Source organism: Martes martes (genome assembly GCF_963455335.1).
Source record: "Martes martes genome assembly, chromosome: 2".
Lineage (NCBI taxonomy): Eukaryota > Metazoa > Chordata > Mammalia > Carnivora > Mustelidae > Martes > Martes martes.
In genome coordinates this window covers 62898059-62918707 of record NC_137889.1, presented here as the reverse complement: position 1 = coordinate 62918707, position 20649 = coordinate 62898059, and the positions used below count along the sequence as shown (strand labels likewise).

At 40.9% G+C, this 20649-nt stretch overlaps 1 protein-coding gene across 1 annotated transcript in view; it reads left to right on the top strand.

Moving 5' to 3' along the window:
* The window catches only part of ZNF827 (zinc finger protein 827), a gene marked incomplete at its 5' end in the record, with an annotated part of 134412 nt that overhangs the window by 27820 nt on the left and 85943 nt on the right, over positions 1 to 20649 (top strand). Inside the window, one exon of the mRNA XM_080796313.1 lies at positions 4240 to 4473. Within this exon, the coding sequence (XP_080652439.1) occupies positions 4240 to 4473 (234 nt within the window). The remainder of the gene's footprint in view (positions 1 to 4239; positions 4474 to 20649) is intronic.

Here is a 20649-nt window from a genome sequence, read left to right as displayed (position 1 = left end):
GTGCTTAGAAGGGATCTCGGCGTGAACTGATGACACTTTGCTCTAAAGAGGTTTTTTTGTTGTTGTTGTTGTTGTTTATCAGTTAATTAATCCCTGCCCATTTGAATTGGAAACTTGGAATCATTTTATCCCGGTGGCTTTCCCATTTGTTTCCCATGTGAGCCTTTATCTCGCATCCTGTATAAATCCTCAAAAAGTTGAGTTGTTTCCTTTAAATGGCAGCCCAGCTCCATCGAGTGCATGAACTTACAAATATAGATAATTTATAATCAAAGTGGCTCAGGTCCTAAAATGTTTGGAACAGACAGAGAAGGGGCCTCTTGATTCATGAGGTTTCCTCCATGTGTTAAAAGTGGAGTATCTGGAAACTTGAAGATACCTAAACAGAAGTCAAGGTAAGGGTTGGGAAAGTCTCTTACAAATGGAACTCTGTAGGTGCACAGATCTTTGTGGTAGTAAGAATGAAGTCAAGAGTAGGCTGTGAATTGTAATTGGTTCCCTTTTTCTTAGCAGTTCCCCCAAAGAAAAAAGAAAACATCTATAATTCCACCTTTTTCTGTAGAAAGAGAATGAGTTTTTTTAAAGTAGAATAAAAAGACAAAAGTAAGATAATAAAAAACTATGGCAATTATTCAGTCATATTGATCTTAAAATATAGGCTTTATGTACTTTTTTAGTATTAATATTTCTGGTATTTAGACCCAGAGTGTTTGGGAAATTAAAACTTGGGCAAACTAGTGTTTCTCAAGGGGTTGGTTTTGTGTGTGTGTGTGTGTGTGTGATCTGTTATTAGCTATATTTACATTCCCCCAGCATTTATGTCAAAAACCAGGTATGAAATGCCTGCAGATTTATAATCCAGCAACATGCTAGCTTGCCTCTTGTGTTTTTAAATGTCTTATTGAAGTTATGTTAAATCTGGGTTGTACTAACGATGATAAATTTTTTTTCTTAAATCTTATGTAGAATTTATTGTGATGAATACTTCTAGAAGCTATTGTTATCTTCAGAGACCATCAACTTAAGGTTGTTCTCCCTAGAAATTGGGATTTGCTTCTAGGGCTTCAATAGTTTCTTATCTCTTTCCTAGCCTCATCTTAGAATTTTTAGAAGTTTTAAAATAAAAGATACAGAAGCATTTTAAAAGTACATAACTTTCTGTTATTCCTTCCCAAAGAATCAAAGTTTCAGGCTTAACAGAAAACACACCACTTAATTATTTTGTGGTGACTAACTAGGATGCTTTAGGAAGAGGATTTTATTAAGGGTTCTGGAAGAAAGGCATAGAGTGAGAGACGCTTTAGGAGCTAGCCAGCAGCCCCCCACCCCCACCCCACAGTTCTGCCACCCCCAGGAAATGGTTGAAAGGGGAGAAGTATGCTAAATACACAAAGTCCGCTTAGGATCTCCCTTCCTTGTTGAGGTCAGAAGTACATAAGGATTGCTCTAGAGACCATCATTGTTCTCTTTGGTTCAGATTCTGATGGCATTGTCCCCAAAAGGCCAAAGTTTATTGTATTTTATTTTATTTGTTTTTAGTTTTTTGTAAAGTAATTTCTGTGCCCAGCTCATGACCCTGAGATCAGTAGTCGCATGTCCTACCAACTGAGCCGGCCGGGCACCCCAGAAGGCCAGATTTTAAGCACTTTAGTTGAAATTTTTCTGGACTCCTCCCTTAGTAATGCCGGAGTCCAAGTGAATGATTATCACTACCCCTCAGTACGTGCTATGGTGTAGATGGCAGAGCTTTTATCTCTAGGTCTTGTTCCCAGCCTAAGGATCAGATCTAGGGAAAACACTTCCGATTGCCTTCAGTGGAATATTCCGGGATTGGGAGTTTTTGTTTCCCACGGGTAATAGGGAAGGACCATCAGACGTCACTAATCTGTAGCCGACATATTTTATTCATTCCACAGCTATATTTTGAACACCTACTATGTGCAAGACGCTGTACTAGGCACTCAAGGTACATCAGTGTTAAAGATCATTGCCTTCTTGAAGCCTACCTTCGAGTTAGGGGAAGAGAGCATAGTAGTTAACATAATAAATAAGAAACTTATATGGAATGTAACTAGTCTGCTTGGGCTGCCGTGACAAAATACCAAAGACTTGGTGGCTTGAACAAAGGAAACTTACTTCTCACAGTTCTGGAGGCTGGAAGTCTGCTCAAAGTGTTGGCAGGATTGGTTTCTCCTGAGGCTTCTCTTTTGGCTTGAAATTGGCCACCTTCTTGCTGGGTCCTTCCGTGATCTTTCTTCCATGTGAGTGCGTCTGTGGTGTCTCTTACAGGACACCCATCATGCTGGATTATGGACTCACCCTCCTGGCCTCATTGAACCTTAAATTACCTCGCTATCCCCAAATATAGCCCTGTTGTGGGTTAGAGCTTCAACATAAGAATTGGTGAGGGTGGGCACAATTCAGGCCTTAACCAGAAGTCATCAGGTGGTAAGTATTTTGGGGAAAAAAAGGAAGATAAAAGTAAGATAAGAGAGATTGGGAGTACCATGGGGCAGGGATTGCGGTTCTGAACAGCGTAGTCAGGATAGACTTCATTGAGAAGGTGGCACTTGAAGGTCAAGTTACATTCAAGTGTTGTTATAGCACAGGGACCAGAAGTGGAGGAATGGTGTGGTGGAGGTAGGTAAGGTGGAGGTAGGTAAGGGACATAGAGCAGGCAGCTCGTAGAACTAGGTTCTGGTCCCAGCTCTGCATCTTTTTGGTGGTAAAACTTCCAAATGTTGTCACCTTAGCCCTCCAGAGTCCAGTTTCTAAATATACTCGTCTCTGTGAACTTGGAACTCCAGAATGTACACCCTTCGAGGGCACAAGGGAGAAAGGATTTTGTGCTTGTGTACTGGCTAGGGTCGGTGATGGATAACAAGTTAGAAGTTCTTGCTTTGGAGATTTATTTCTATCCTCTTATTTGTTAAGCGGGAGTGGGCTTCGGGTTCACTCTCGTGAGTGTTACTAAGAACTCTGTATTAGGATGGGCTCTTCTTCTCAAAAGACATCTAGTATAACCAACCTAAAGTTCCGATTACATGCCCTGTTAGAGGGGAGCAAGCTGCCTGGGAAAGTGGCCAGTGGTGGTGGAGAATACTTGTCCTCTTTGGTCTTTCCCGGGGAGTGTGTAGCTCAGTGGGTGAAGGCCTGCTATCGTGTAGCCAAGCCACAGAAGCCATCCCATAATAGGCCAGTTAGCTCTGCCCTGACCACATACTCCACGCCAACCAACCACACTAAAAATGGAAAAAAGGACATTAGTGGAAAAACTGGTGAAATCTGAATAAAATCTGGAGTTTAGCTCATAGCATTGTGAGTTTCTTAATTCTGACAAACATACCATGCTTATGTAAGATGTGAACATCTGGGAATGCTGGGAGAGAAATATATGGGAACTCCTTGAGCCATCTTTGGAACATCGCTGTAAATCTAAAATTACTTCAAAATAAATGGTTTTCTTTTTTTTTTTTAAATGCCCCCTCGTGAGGGGCACCTGGCTGGCTTAGTCAGTGATGCGTGCTACTCTTGATCTCAGGGTTGTGAGTTCAAGCCCCAACTTGGGCATGGAGATGACTTAAAAATAAAATCTTAAAAAAAAAAAAATGCCCGTCATGGTCTCAGAGATGACTTGAGCTACAGATATGGGTTTATTCACCGTGACTGGAAAAACAGTTCCAAGTACGTGCCCCAGTGTTGGTGGGTCAGAAGCGTCCATTCATAATAAGGCAAAGTGGGATATCTCTAGTCTGAGCTTCTCTCTGGCAAATTCTTCCTCACCTTACCACCCACCCCAGGTTTTTGCTTTGGGTATTGCCTCTGACTCATGTTTATATTGAGGATTTTATGGCAGCATAATTGCCTGAAAGCATTATTTTAGAATAAGATTAAGTGGGGGGAAGCCTCACAGGTCAGTGAGGCAGCAGCATTTATACAGGAAAGAAGACATTTAGGGAAACCAGAGAGGAAAATGTCCACTTTGTAGAGGCAACTCTTCTTAAAATATGATCTCTTCCAAAGATTCGGAAGCACACGTTCTTCAGAGTCCGCTGCTCATGGAGTGTATTGTATTTTTTCCTGCCCAGGTCCCAGCCTATTTTGATCGGGTTGTGGTTCCTCCTGCTGTCAGCACAGTGTGATTGTGCATTCCATGTTTCATAAAGTCCGGGGGCAGCTAAGAGGGGGAGTGGCCTTTTGTATATGTATATATATACAATGCCTTTCTTCTTTTGACAGCTGCAAATCAGAAGGAGCCCATGAATCTTAATTTTAAAGTGAAAGAGGAGCCCAAGGAAGAGGAGGCCTTAAGTGCCACTTTGCCTCGGTCCAGCTACGTGTTCAGCCCGGAATCGGAAGTGCCGGCCCCGAGCATCTCTGAGGACACCCTTAAGCCCCAGGAAGGGAAGGGGAATGTGCTAAGGCGGGATATGTCCGTCAAAGCAGCGTCTGAACTTCTCATGAAACTATCAGGTACTTGATTTATTCTAAAATATTCACATTCTGCTCATTTCATTTGTAGCCAACTGGGCTGCTTCCTGCATGGATTATAATTAGCCTAATGGTAGCAAATCACATTATTGAGGCGAATTCAGGAATGACTGGATGCTTGGCTCGCATTCCTGCGTTGTGTGTACGAATTTGTTTGCAGATGTTGTCTGTGTACCTGGTCTTGTGAAATACAGCCTTCTTTTCCTGGAAATTGTTGGAAAACACTGCTGCTTTCTAAGATGATGCAGGTCATAATCTTGACTGCATTCTAGTGACATGCAAAGTACTTTTGTTAATTGATCAAAATATCTATTCTTTCCTAATAGAGGGCCTTTCTTTTTGTGTGTATTTATACTGTATTCTTTAAGAACCACTAAAAATATGTTTCTTAACTTAATAAGCAGTTGAGATGGTGCTTGTAGTAATTAGCAATAGAGTAGCAGTAAGAGATTTTATGAAGAGAAAATTTCGTAGCGGACTATTATAATAATCTAAGTTCTTAGGATGAATGAACACATTTTTAGTAGTATCTAAATGTAATCTACCTGTCAGAGATAGGAGAATGGGTTATAATTTGAAATTCATCTATTTTGGGTTCTTTTCCAGTCTCCCATCTGCCCCCCTTAGAGCACGTAAAAATTTAGTGTCTTTTAAATTCAAAGGTGTGACTTTCAGAGCATGGAAAGAAAAGTTGTATCAATAATAATATTCTTACCAAGTCATATCCCAACCTCAGTTCACTAAAAGCAATTTTTTAGAAACTATATTCAGAATGCTAATACGAATCAACAACTGTTTTCAGGTTGTACCTCCCTGTACTTGGAGGATGAAAGCAAGAGATGCATTAGGGATCTTCCCTGTAATTTCCTCGGTGCAATTCTGATGGGGTTTCTGGTTGACCAGTAGGTTGGAAAGTAAGAAATTAATAGTGGTTTACTTTGAGCCATTATATCAGAACAGCTGAAATTCCTGTATTTGCCAGTTGGTGGGGTTAAGAATTCTTTCCTTTGATGTTAATTTGGGACACACTGGAACTTGAGGGGAACATGATTTGTGATAGATAAAGCAGAGTACAGTTATGACATCCTTATTATAGTCCCGTTTCTGTAAACTTTGCAGTGATAGTACAGCTTCTTTTTAGCAGATGGGAGGCTTAGCAGGACTGTGCTGATTGCTGAAAGCTGAAAATTTAAAAATACGATGTTCAGGCCAACATATTTTCTTATACTTAAGCCCTCCTTCCTGTGTCAAAAGGTCTCAGTGACATAGAATAATATGTCTGTTGTTTTTCTGATCAAGTCCAGGGGGTCACACAGCTCTCTGATTCTTCTCCCATAGCATAGGCTTTCACATTGCAATGACCCTCTTCCAACAGTGGCTCCGGTCGATAGAATCCCAGTGTATGCTATTTCTGTTTCAGAGTTTGCTGGGCAACCAGTACTGTGAGCAGAGAGAGGTGGGGTGGCCCCAGAAGATAATATGCCAAAATGAGATTTCGGGGAAATTTTTCTTTAAGGAAAACATTTTATCCTAATCTTTTTAGCTGATGTGATTTTGGACACTGAAGTATGAAATCATTTCCTAGATAATAATGAGATCCCTCAAATAGAATATGGCTATACAGCCGTACAGCCATGCACGTTTAATGATATTTGTGGACAGCAATGCCCTTCTAAATGTTTATGTTTATGTCAACTTTTGCTGAGTTTATGTGCTGTGGAGTTCAGTGACAGTTGATTGGATGACATAGTCATATCTCCAAAAGGCGTTTGCCCTGCTTCCTAGTGTGGAGATGAACATTTGTTTGAAAGACTAAGGTAACTATTTTTTTTTTTTTTTAACCCCAGTCTCTTTGTGCAAGAGACTCAGGTCAAAGAAATAGCGTCCCAGCCCCTGTCCTCTCAATGCATATGGTCTAGTCAGAAGTCCAGGGCAATGGAATCCATTCAATAAACGTTTTGCACTTTGAACTCCATACTTCTACACCCTAGCAGACTATGGTCAGGTAAACTGTGAAGTTTCCAAGTCAGTCCTAGAAGGAGACATGTGACTTAAAAACAGGTGTCTTTTCATTCCTAAGCCCCAAGGTAAAAGGGACTCACCCTTTATTGGGTTTACAAGATATTAGAGTTTCTTATCATAGATGGCTCAGTGCTCTTGGAAGAAGGATATAAGGGGAAAACTTCCTATATTCTCTTTCCTCCAGCTGCAATTTAACAATTTCAGTATTCATGTCCTAAAAGACATCCACATAAAGAACTTGTCGGTGTCTTCAAGTCCCCCTTTCTGTGATAGCTCCTGTCCCTCAGTAGACAAGAAGGATAATTCATCTCCCAAAGCCATGCAGGTTAGTCAGGGATGCCTTAGATTCATCTCAGCTGATACCCCAAAGCCTGGCCGCGGGTGTTCTCATAAGCACCAGTCTCTACTGTTTCCTGCCTTGCTAATTTCCATGTATGGTCGCCTGCCAAATTGAGGAAAATCTTTTTGGCCAGGAAGAGTTGGGTGAGTGAGAAAAGTATGCCCCATGCATTATCACACACTTTGTTTCTTCTTCCAGTTTTGACCAAAGGAATAGCTAAGATGGGGAATAAAAGGATTTTTCTTTTTTGTTTTTCCTTTCCTTGAGATTAGAAGCTGTGATCTGTAGTGTAGGCCCTCGGTCTTTTCACTGAATTAATAAGAGGAAACTGGTCAACAATTTTGGCTGCTTCATTTCCAGTTTTAAATTAATTTATGTTAACTCCTTAATGATGGACATTGGGCACAGGGCCCAGTCAAACATCATGTGAGACCTTCCTGGGTGGAGAAACGTCTGTAGGTATATTGTTTTCCAAATTGACATTTACATTTTATGGGAAAAACACAGATGAGGTAGAGGCTAGGCTAAGTTTTTCATTAACTGTGTGTTTGGGAAAATCTGAGTTTTCTTCCTTCCTGCGGCTCAAGTTCTACTTCCAGTTGTTAATTGGGAAGTCAAGTGCCTGACAGCTGGGCCAAGTAAATTGATTACCATAAAGAAAGCAACCCACTCTGAGGAAACCGCTGGATGTCTGTGACTACCTGTTGTTATGTGACACAAGGCAGCCAAAACAATCAGACTTTGCTGCTAAAGTGCAGAGTTGCCAAAGATAATTCCCAGAAACCTTGATTCAAGGAGGCCAGAATCCTGAAGTTCAGAACAGAGGATCTGTAACATTAGACAGACGAAGAGAATCCTGTCACTATGAAACCCTGGTTTGGCAACATCAAGCGACCTCACAAACTCCTGGAACAGATGTGTTATCACAGACATGATGCAGTGCTGAAGGTGAAACAGAACGTGATCTGTTTAGTCTCTGTTGTGCGGGAAGAAGAGTAGCTAGACAGAGAGACATGAAGAAATGCCCCTTCTCCTTTTGGGAAGCCACATGTTTGCATGGGAATGAATGCATAAAATGCACCATGTAGGTGGTCGGATCTAGAAGTAGCGGTGTGTCCAAAATGCCATTTTAAACATGGGAATTCCACAAAAATAAAAGCTGAAGTTATTTCAGAAGCATTAATGAAAAATTAAGCACTTAAGTTTCTCTAACATGGTAAATAAAACTTCATATTAGATCTCAATTCGAGACACCCCTATAGGTTTTCTTATTTCTGTGCACAAGGAAGGAAACCAAGTTGATTTCTGTTCATTTCTGATTTATATTCATTTATCCCAGTCTAGTCTTAGAGAGAAATATAAATTATAATTGTCTCATGTAGAAAAATCCAAGCAGGCCTGGTTTTGAAATACATAGAGATATTGTGAAATATATATATATATATTATAATTATGCATTATAATATATATTATGTATATATATAAAATAATTTTTCTTTTAAAGTAATGTCTACCCCCAACATGGGGCTTGAACTCGCAACCCCAAAATCAAATTACATGTTCCACCAACTGAGCCAGTCAGGCGCCTCATAGCTATGAAATATTTAGAACCAGATAAACTTGGGTGGAATGAAGTTTAAGGTGAGGTTAATCTCTGCGGTGAACTGAAAGAGAGAGGAAAGAGACCCCAAAATTGACTTTATTAACTGTTTTAATTATGGCCCTTTTGGTTGTACATAATAAATCCTCTTCAGCCAGTTTAGGCAAGCGAGGGGAATTTAATAGAAGGTGCCAGGTTTGGGGTTAACTTATGGAACCCCAGAGTAGGGATGCAGAAGTGAGTCCTTCACTGAAGCTGGGGTCTGGAAGACCATATGGAAACCAAGTTGCTCTCACTCCCTACCTCATCCCTGCTTCTCTGTACATACAAATGGACCTTTTCTGTTGCCCAGCTCACATGGTGGAAAATGAAAATTTCTTGCAGCTTCTGAGTTTGCCTCTTGTTCAAAAGAGGAGCCAGACAGAAATTTCTCAGTCCCAATTCCAAACTCCAGCTGATTGCCTCAGCTGTAGATGGGATCCACCGGTGGAAACTTGTACTTTCACTGGGGATGATAGGAGCATGTGGGGCAGACATGGCTGCAGTCATATAGGATGGCCGGGAGGGGGAAGAACCCCAGAAATGCATCTTGGGTGGGTGAGAATGAAGGTGGCATGAAACCAGGAAGATGAACAGTATGTGTGAACCACAAACGTTTGAGGAGCAGATTATGGTAATTGCTGTTATTTAAATATTGAATGTAAATGTGTTTTGGCCTTTGGATGACTTCTACCTTTCTTTTCCGGTAGACTCTTGGGGAAGAGCCGCCCAGCCAGGACTTTGCCTAGCCAGCCTCTCCGCTCTGTAGGTGGTGAGGCAGGGCTTCCCAAAGTGTGGGCCCCAGACTGGCAGAATCAGCATGGGTGGGGGAGGACAGGGAAATGTTCGAAATGCAAATTCTTCAACTCTACTCTGGGCCTCATTGAAACTCTGGAGGTTGGAGGCCCAGCTGTCTGTGTTTTTGCAAGCCCTCCATGTGACCTGACAGCTAAGTTTTGAGAAGCACTGTGCTGAGGAAATGGTTAATTAAAGCAATAAGTTTTGTCCATCTGAGAAGAATGCCTTAGGTTAAAGCTGACAGAGGACAGGGCTCTATCAAACATGCATTTTACTTTTTATTTTTTTTTATTTTATTTTATTATTTTTTTAAAGATTTTTTTAATTTATTTGACAGATAGAGATCACAAGTAGGCAGAGAGGCAGGCAGAGAGAGAGGGGGAAGCAGGTTCCCCACTGAGCAGAGAGCCCAATGTGGGGCTCGATCCCAGGACCCTGAGATCAGGACCAGAGCCGAAGGCAGAGGCTTAACCCTCTGAGCCGCCCAGGCACCCTGCATTTTACTTTTTAAAAAGACCGTCTCTTCAGTAGAGATTCTTTTTAACTTATTACGAAATAACGGTATCTGGGAACCTTTTTTTGGAAGGGCCCATGTACCTAGTAAATCAAGATAGTGTTGCTTTTGAGCCTTAGATTAATACTGCTTTTTTCAGTGTTCTCTGGTGTTAAGTTTCATGATTATTCTTGGACCATGTTGGCTTTTGTTTTGTTTTGTTTTTAAGAGGAAAAAGCTCCTCCTTTCCCTCTCCCCAGCAAATCAAAGACCATGTGAGAGGCTGTCCTAGTCTAAAGAATTCCTGGAGATAAATAAGAGATTTTAGCCAAACCATTTCTCAGGGCGATAACTATTCACTCTTCTGTTTGGGATTCTTCTTTGGAAAATTGTCGTCTGATCAAACTGGATAAGCAGGATGTCTTCAGTAATAGTCTACAAGGGTTGAAAGTGGGTGTTTCGGTTTTCTATTAATGTCATCTCACACTGGTCTCCTTCAAACCTACACGTCCTCTAAGTGGTGGAACCACACAGCGGGGCCAATCTCCCCTCGCTCCTGGTGGGTCTGCTTCCTCACTCAGTCCTAGAGCAAACAGGCGGACGTGGTAGCAAAGTTAAGGAAAAATTTAAAGAATAATTGTGAAGTATCCGTTGAGAAGCATTTTGGTTTTTTATTAGTACTGTCTATTTATCACATTGTCAAATGCATGGTACCGAGAATCTGAGAACACAAAAATGTCAAATGGCGAGTTACTCAGCCTGAAACGAGAAGTTCTTTTTTTCACTTCCACTCTTTTCAGCACCTGGAGAAGTTGGTTGAATCCAGAATATAAATTCTAAGAATTTATATATTTCACATTGTTATGTTTTTGAGGGGACTTCTAGACTGATTTTTAAGCACCATTTCATTTTTAAAAACATCTTCATTGAGAGTTAATTCACATACCATAAGATTTACTGATTTAAAGTGTATAGTTCAGTGGTTTTCAGTTTCTTCACAGAGTTGTGCAGCCATCATCGCATCTAGTTATGGAACACTTTCATCACCCCAAGAAGAACTCTGTACCCATTAACAGTTACTCCTTACCCATCCCCAAGTCACCCCCACCCTAGGCAACCACTAATCTGCTCTCTCTCTCTATAGATTTGCCTGTTCCGTACATTTCATATGAATGGAGGCGTACAGGATATGGTCTTTTATAACTGGCTTCTCTCACTTAACATAATGTTTTTAAAGTTCACCTCTGAGGGCGCCTGGGTGGTTCAGTAGGTTAAGCATCTGCCTTCAGCTCAGGTCGTGATCCCGGGGTCCTGGGATCGAGTCCCACATCGGGCTCTCTGCTCAGTGGGGAGAGTGCTTCCTCCCTCTCCCTCTACCTGTCTTTCTGCTTGTTTGCTCTGTCTCTGTCAAATAAATAAATAAAGTCTTTTTTAAAAATTTAAAAATAAAGTTCATCTATGTATCAATACTTTATTCCTTTTTGTGGCTGAATAATATTCCACTGGGAATTATTGGAATAAATATACCAGTAATGTAATGTTAATTTTATTCGTGGTATAAAATGGATATATACCACATTTTGTTTATCGAGTCATCTGCTGAGGAACATTTGGTTGTTGCCCAACTTATGGCTGCTGTGAACGTTCATGTACAAGTTTTTTTGTGGACATATGTTGAGTTTCTCTTGGGTATATACCTAGGAGTGCAACTGCTGAATCAAGTGGTAACTCTATGTTTAACATTTTGAAGAACTGCCAAGCCATTTGCCAAAGCAGCTGCACCATTTTACATCCCCACCAGCAATGTATGAGAGTTCTAATTTTTCCACATCCTTGCCAAAACTTACTATTGTCTGTCTTTTTTATGATAGCCATCCTACCGGGTATGAACTAGTATCTCACTGTGGTTTCAATTTGCATTTCCCTGATGACTTAAGATGCTGAGCATATTTTTATGTGCTTATTGGCCATTTGTGTATCTTCTTGGGAGAAATGTCTATTCAAGTCCTTTTCCTGCTTTTTGAGTTATTTGTCCTTTTATTCTTGAGTTGTAAAAGTTCTTTAAGTATTCTGAATATATGCCCCTTAGCGGATGTATGATTTGCAAATATTTTTGCCTACTCTGCTGTCTTTTCATTTTCTTAATGGCATTATTTGGAGCACAAAAGGTTTTAATTTTGATTTAGTCCAGTTTATCTCTTTTCTTTTGTTGCTTGTGAGCACCACCACATTTATCATAATTCCAGAAATTAAGTAAAAATGCAGACTTGCTTAATATTAAAATGAAAGCCTGTCTTTACTTATATGAGGGCAGCATTTAATTTGCAGATATAAAGCCTATGAAAGCTAATTTATTGACTGCAGGCCTCCTAGTGGAATTGACCTGTCTAATTTCTGTATTTTGCAATAGCATTCTGTAGTTCAGCTGATGGCAAAGAATATTTGTGTGTCAACTTTTTTTTTTTCCAAGATTTACTTATTTATTTTAGAGAGCGCAAGAGCAGGGGGAGAGGGAGAGAGAGGGAGAGAGAGCGTATCTCAAGCAGACTCTGTGCTGAGCACAGAGCCTGCTGTGGGGCTTGATCTCATGACCCTGAGATCATGACCTGAGCCAAAATCAGGAATGGGACGCTTAACTGACTGAGCTACCCAGGTGCCCCGAATGCCAACTTTTAAAATGACTTCTAATGAATGTGACTATTAATGGGCTTGCAACTAATGGCCAGATCACTTTCCTCATGCCTTATATATCCTAAGCAGCTCTCAGGATATGCATGTATATGCATATGTATGTGTTTATGTATGTACACGCACATACACAGGAAACCCAAAGCTGGGGGAGTTTAATCTTAAATAAGGAATTAGACTCTTCTTTCGGTGCTTGAAAACTCAGTGAGAACTGAGGGTATATGGAGTGTGAAAACTATGTCTCATACCAACAGGGACTAGATCACTTTAATAAGATAAAAATGTGACATGTTTATATAGCACAAAGAATCCTTTTCTTGAAGGTCTAGATCTTGTTAAACTTAATGGAGATGCAGCGGTGTTATTTACCTGACTGTACAGACAGGACAGAGTAGCACCTAGGTGTGTGCATTCGGAAGGACCATTCTTTTCCCAGCAAGAAGAGGTGATTTGCTTCGAGCAGATTCTCCCACCATAACTGGTGTTACCCTCACTCTTTGACTGGCAAGCAGCCTTCTACTCATTTCATAATTTAACACACAGCTTACAAATCTTGGAGGCACACACCTGAATGGCTGTGGCTGCCCTCTCACCTCATGTGGGAGCTCTTCCGGCTCACCCCCAAGGGCCAGCCCCTCTGCATCTCCTTTCCCCCCGCCGAAGAGCCCTCACCCCTCTGGTCATCCTTTGGCTTTCTTGACCTGGCTTCCTCTGCCTCCCACACTGAGGCCTGCGACTCAGAAGGGCTGGATTCAAAAGGGCTCTTGTTTTATTATCATCTCCCTGTTGCATAGCTGCATATATTAATATAGCCGCGAAAATTTGTATTGGCATGTGTTTCCAGAAACCAGGCAAGAACTCTGAAAGGAATTTCATTGGCTCTACCTTCGTTATAGAGTCCTTTTCTGTTTGGCTGAACTGGGGGAGGGAGGGGTTTGATCACAGCTGTGAGGGTTGAGGGTGGGGCTGTAGGGGGGGTTAGGGGGGTGCAGGCAAGATGGGATGATGAGGAGGTGCTCCAGATCTTCCTTGGTAATATTGAGCAAAAAAAAAAAAAAAAAGACACCTAGAAAATGTACTTGCAGTTGGGGTAGTGTGTCGTCCTGACTACAGAAGTTATCCACAACACAAGCTGTGGCACAGAGAGACCACTAATAAATACTATTCGACGGTGACAGCTCTACAAAGAAGCTTTATCGTCTGAGGGATCCAGGTGCAGTGTGGATGCAAAAATTCGAGTAACCGGTCAAGCATTCTATCCCCCTTTTCACACAGAGGACAAAGGTCCCTGCCAGTTAGAAGCCGTGTGCCCTATCACGGCATTCGGATCTCCTCTACTGCTCTAGCTTTTTATGGTTCTTACCCCAGCCTTTTTGGCTGTATGTTACCACAGTTACAGTCTTGGGAGAAGGGCACGACCATTAGTTCCCTCCACGAGAGATCTAAAACATTCTCATTCCACAGTAGCTTTTCTTTTCATTGCCATATTGACCTTTCATCTTTCACATATTCGTGTCAGGGAAGGGGACCGTTCACATGTATGATGAAACCCCCGGGATTCCATGTTCATTCAGGTATAAGCTGGTATCACAGATCTACCTCTGGAGAAGGGAATCCTTTCTCCACTTCCAGGCAGCCTGTCCGCTGCTCATGGCCACATCACCCACTGAACAGGGGCTCTAGGGAGTGGTAGTGTCTGGGCCCCTTATGGCACTGAGCACCAGAAGATACCCACAGTCTGAGAACAACAGGCCCTGTTTCTCTTGGGTAGGGGAGTGTCCAGAATGGCCCAGGAATGGGAAACTTATGTGAAGCAAACTATTTCTCCTTTATGGCTTCTGTTTTTCTTTTTTTTAAATGTTTTTTTCTAAATTTTAAAAATTTTAGTGTTGGCGTGCCTGGGTGGCTCAGTGGGTTGGGCCTCTGCCTTCGGCTCGGGTCATGATCTCAGGGTCCTGGAATCGGGCCCCGCATCAGGCTCTCTGCTTGGCGGGAAGCCTGTTTCCCTCTCTCTCTCTGCCTGCCTCTCTGCTTACTTGTGATCTCTCCCTCTGTCAAATAAATGGATAGAATCTTTAAAAAAAAATTAGTGTTATTAATTTTAGGTATACCATTTAATGCTATATATTACTCAGTGCTCAAGATAAGTGTGCTCTTTTTTTTTTTTATTTTTTAAAGGTATTTTTTATTTATTTGACAGAGAGAGAGAGAGAGGTCACAGGCTGAGCAGAGAGCCTGATGTGGGGCTCCATCCCAGGACCCTGGGATCATGACCTGAGCCGAAGGCAGAGGCTTTAACCCACTGAGCCACCCAGGTGCCCCGATAAGTGTGCTCTTAATCTCCTTTATCTATTTTACCCATACCCCGACTCATCTTCTCTCTGGCAAGCACCAGTTTGTTCTCTGAATTTAAGAGTCCGGGTTTTTTGTTTGTTCCTTCGTTCATTCGTTCCTATCTTCCTTCATTTGTTTCTTAAATTCCACATGTGAGTAAAACCATATGGTATTTGTCTTTCTCTGACTGACTTATTTCGCTTAGCATTATACACTCTAGGTCCATCCATGTTGTTACAAAAGGCACAATCTCATTCTTTTTTTTTATGGCTGAGTCATATTCTGTCATGTGCACATGTGTGTGTCTGTATGAGTATACATACACATCGCATCTTATTTATTTGTTCATCTATGGATGGACACGTGGGTTGCTTCTATATCTGAGCGAGGGGGTACATATATATTTTTGAATTAGTGTTTTCATTTCCTTTGGGTAGAAACCTAGTAGGCATGGCAGTTCTATTTTTAATCCTTTGAGAAACCTCCATGCTGTTTTCCACAGTGGCTGTACTAGTTTGCATTCCCACCAACAGTGGGAAGAGGGTTCCTTTTTCTTTAAATCGTCACCAACATCTGTTGTTCTTGTGTTGTTGATTTTAGCCACTTTGACAGCAACGTATTATCTCATTGTGGTTTTGATTTGCATTCCCCTGAGTAGTGATGTTGAGCATCTTTACATGTGTCCGTTGGCCATCTATATGTCTTCTTTGGAAAAATATTCATGTCTTCTGCCCGTTTTTAATTGGACTATTAATTTTTTTGGTATTGGATTGTATAAGTTCTTTATATATTTTGGATGGTAACCCCTCATTGGATATATTGTTTGCAGATATTTTCTCCCATTCAGTAGGTTGCCTTTTTGTTTTGTTGATGTTTCTTTTCCATGTGCAAAACTTTTCATTTTGATGTAGTCCCAGTAGTTTACTTTTGCTTTTGTTTCCCTTGCTTCAGCGGACATATCTAGAAAAATGTTTCTATGGCCAATGTTAAAGAAATTACTGCTTATGTTTTCTTCCAGGAGCTTTTGGTTTCAGATATCATATTGGGTTTTTAATCCATTTTGAGTTTATTTTTGCCTGTGGTATAAAAAAATGATTCTGTTTCATTCTTTTGCATGTAGCTGTCCAGTTTTCCCAACACCATTTGTTGAAGAGACTGTCTTTTCCCCACTGTACATTCTTGCCTCCTTTGCTTGAATTGACCATATAAGCATGGGTTTCTTTGGGGGATCTCAATCCTGTTCTCTTGATCTATGTGTGTTTTTGTGCCCATACCACACTCTTTTGATTACTACAGCTTTGTAGTATATCTTGAAATCTGGGATTGGGATACCTCCAGCTTTGTTCTTCTTTCTCAATATTGTTTTGGCTATTCAGAGTCTTTTATGGTTCTGTACAAATCTTAGTATTATTTGTTCTAGTTAAATGAAGAGTATTATTGGTATTTTGATAGGGATTGCCTTAAATCTGCAGATTGCTTTGGGTAGTATGGGCATTTTAACAATATTTCTTCTTCTAATCTATAAGCGTGGGATATCTTTCCATTTGTTTCTGTCATCTTCAATTTCTTTCATCAGTGTTTTATAGTTTTTTGAGTGCAGGTCTTTTTCCTCCTTGGTTAGGTTTATTTCTAGGTATTTTATTATTTTTGTACAATTGTAATGAGGATTGTTTTCTTAATTTCTCTTTCTGCTACTTCATTATGAGTGTATAGAAATGCAGTAGATTCCTATATGTTAATTTTGTAGCCTTTGACTTTACTGGATTCATATTTCAGTTCCAGTAGTTTTTAGGTGGAGTTTTTAGAGTTTCCTATATATAGTATCATGTCATCTGCAAATAGTGAAAGCATTACTTCTTCCTCACTGATATGAATACCTTTTATTCCTTTTTGTTGTCTGATTGCTGTGACTAGGACTTCTAGTGCTGTGTTGAATAAAAGTGTTAAAAGTGGACATCTCTGTCTTATTTCTGATCTTAAAGGAAAAGTTGTCAGTTTTTCGCCACTGAGTATGATGTTGGCTGTGGGGTTTTTATGTATGGCCTTTATTCTGTTGAGATATGCTCCCTGTAAACCTGCTTTGTTGAGAGCTTTGATCATGAATAGATGTTGTACTTTGTCAAATGCGTTGCTGTTTCTGCTGAGATGATCTTATGGTTTTTATCTTTTCTCCTGTAAATGTGATGTATCACGTTGACTAATTTGCAAATATTGAACCACCCTTGCATCCTTGAAACAAATCCCACTTGATCATGGCAAGTGGTTCTTTGAATGCATTGTTGAAATTGGTTTGCTATTTTTTGAAGAGTTTTGCATATATGTTCATCGAAGATATTGGCCTATAGTTTTATTTTTCTAATGTCTTTATCTGTTTCTGGTATCAGGGTAATGCTGGCCTTGTAGAATGAATTTGGAAGTGCTCCTTCCTCTTCTGTATTTTGGAATAGTTTGAGAACAATAGGTTTTAACTCTTCTTTAAATGTTTGGTAAAATGCCCCTGTGAAGCCATCTTGTTCTGGACTTTTGCTCGTTAGAAGTTTTTTGATTACTGATTTAGTTTCATTACTAGTAATCAGTCTGTCCAAGTTTTCTGTTTCTTTCTGATCTAGTTTTAGAAGGTTAGATGGTTTCTAGAAATTTATCCATGTCTTCTAAGTTATCCAATTTGTTGGCATACAACTTTTCATAATATTATCTTATAATCCTTCGTATTTCTGTGGTGTCAGTTATTATTTCTCTGCATTTCTGATTTCATTAGAGTCCCCCTTCTTTCTTGGTGAATCTGGCTAAAGGTTTATCAATTTTGTTTCTCTTTTCAAAGAACCAGCTCCTGGTTTCATTGACCTCTTCTTTTGTTTTGTTTTGTTTTGTTTTTAGTCTCTATTTCATTCATTTCTGCTCTGATCTTTATTATGTTCTTCCTTCTACTCACTTCAGGCTTTGTTTCTATTTCTGCCTTATGGCTTCTATTATTCTTATATGAAGACAAAGGATTGAGAGGGTCATTTTCGCTTTATCTAAATGTGAGAACCAGTGACATTCTTTCTGAAGGGATCTAGGTCTTCCCTTCCTCATAATTCTATTTACACCACCTCTGTCTCTCCTTTTCCCAAATCTGGACCATCCTGAGTTTGTGCTGTGAGGTGATTTACTTCCTATTTTCTAAATTTGGGACAGCAGCTGGATTCCAGCACATTTCCTGGTTTCCCCGTGACTTGCCATATTCTTGGATCACTTATCTCCCCAGCTGGAGAGATGGGGGGAAGTGACAGAATATCGTTGTGACCCACCACATTTCATCTTGGGGCCAAAATCAGGTGGTGAGGGTCATTGTTTAAAGAATGAATTATGAACTCATTTCCTTACTTCCTGCTCCTACCGTCCTTATCCCCATAAACCTACCTAAACATAGACACACAGTTCCCTCCTGTTGCTACCAGAGATTCTTCCTAGGGTTTTGGGGTGGGGGCATTCACGGACAGAGTCTTCCTGGAGGCCTCCTGTGGTCCACGTACATGTAGCCAGAGGTACGTTCAGAGGCCCTCTGGTCAAGAGGGGAAGAGACTCTCAGCAGAGCCCAAAGACTAATGAGAATGAAAGTGAGCTTGCAGGGATTTCTGGGACTGACCTTGAGAGCGGAATCCTCCTGCCTCTCTCTGCACATTTGAATATTGGTACTCGTCTTCAGTTGGAATTCATCGACGCTTAGTTAGCTCACATATTGGATAATATGTAGATAATACCTTTTTTCCTCCACTTTGTTTTAAAGAGCTGTGGAAAAGAAAAAAGAAAACTGGGGAGTAGGAGGATAATTTAACCGAGACAGATGGTGGTCTCTTCTCAATTACTTGCGCTAAAGCCTTTGCGCCCTGTTTATCCCATTTTAAGGCTGTTTAAAATATATTCTCCTAACACATTGTTTGTGTTAGAACGCTCCTCCTATATGACTCTTTCTTGGCTTTCCGGGAGACATCCAGAGCTAAAGTGTTCATCGCGCGGTAGCAGTGAGTGTCCAAATGTTAGCGCCTCGTTGTCAGATTTGGGGTTACCTCTCCCACCTCCTCCTGCCGCGGCCGCCGGTTGGCTGTTTTGTTGCTCTGTGGCACCTGCATGGGAGAGGACACAGAAACAGAGCGAGGAAGGGAAATTCAAATGAATCATTTATTGCTACTTGTAAGTAGCTTTGATTTCAAAAACATTTGGAAGAGAAGGTTGAAGCACAGCCAGAATACATCATGAGGATACCCATGCACTCATGTCTCCAAGAACCAAGGGGAATTAAGAGCCCAGAGGGACCATTTTCCACCATCAAATGGTCTCACGCCCAGTCTAAGGTTTCCCGCAAGAAAGGGGCTAGGGACAGTGCCCTAGCGAAAGCAGACGTTCATTTATCATCAGCTATGAGGGATTTGATCTGTGGCACAATTACGTAAAAGATTCTTTGGGGTTTAAATGAACTCTGTCCTATAGTTCTCCTCTCTCTTTCCATTTCTTCTTTATGGTGTTCCTTCTTTCTTCTCATTTTGGTTTGTTTTTTCTTTCACTTATTCATTTTTCCAACAAATATTGAACTCCTGCCGTATTCTTTTTTTTTTTAAAGATTTTATTTATTTATTTGACAGACAGAGATCACAAGTAGGCAGAGAGGCAGACAGAGAAGGGAAAGCAGGCTCCCTGCTGAGCAGAGAGCCCGATGTGGGGCTCGATCCCAGGACTCTGGGACCATGACCTAACCGAAGGCAGAGGCTTAACCCACTGAGCCACCCACGCGCCCCTCCTGCCGTATTCTAAGATCTCCTTTAGGTCCTAGGGACACAACAGGGAATAAACAGCGCTCTCTCCTGCACTGGTCCTGCGTTCTCTTCCCGCCCCGTCTATCCCTACCCATACCTCACTCCCCTACTCTAGTTAGCTAGTGCCTGGGTTAGTAATTCTGTTATTGGATGTTCTGCGCTCTGCACCACTCTTACCAGCCCCTTCCCTGCCTGCTGGAAAAACCAACCAGTGGAAGAGAAGTAGTCAAGTCTTCTCAGCAGAGAGACTTGGAGGCATGATTCAGTAATATTTAGCACCACCCAAGGACAATGTGTAAAACTTGTTGGCATATGCTTATACCCTAATACTATCTTTTAGAGGAAAATACTTAAAAAGTTAGAAAACTCTCAGCTGTTGAAATAAAACTCTTCACTTGCTCCCTCCTATCTTAGGGTTCTAGGGACTCTCTCTGTCCTTCTCCCTCCTGAGTGTGTACAATGCAGTGGCCAGCTGATCACTTGACAGAGATGGACCTTGCTTTTTGGTTATTTTCACGTCCGCAGGAATTTTACTGAATCTTGGAGGGATTCTGTTTAAAACCTAAGCATGCTCCCTCTTCCCCCGCCACCCCCAGTCAGCATTCAGGTTCATAGAAGGATATATAAAGGCCTATTAATCATTGCAGATGAGGTGAACAGGGCTTAGATTTATTAAATGGCAAAGGATAATAATAATGTTAAGTAAATTTAAGGTTAGATCAGATACTTTAATTGACCCCCTTTCTTTCTTGCTTTCTTTCTTTCTTTCTTTCTTTTTTTAATGTGAGACAAGCAAAGTATATTCTGGACATTAGATGAAAAATAGGTTAATTTTTAAAAAATGAGATCATTTGGAATGTTACCAAATGGTGGACATACAGTTTAAATGCACCTCTTTAGCTCATTTCTAGTGAAATCATCAAATGAAAAGAAAACAAGATGATTGGGAGGGGTTTTACATTAACACTGGGACACTCAGAGGTCAACAGATAATGACGGAGCAGCTCCACATCATCTGCTGGTTGGAGAAACTGATCTCCAGCCCCCAGTG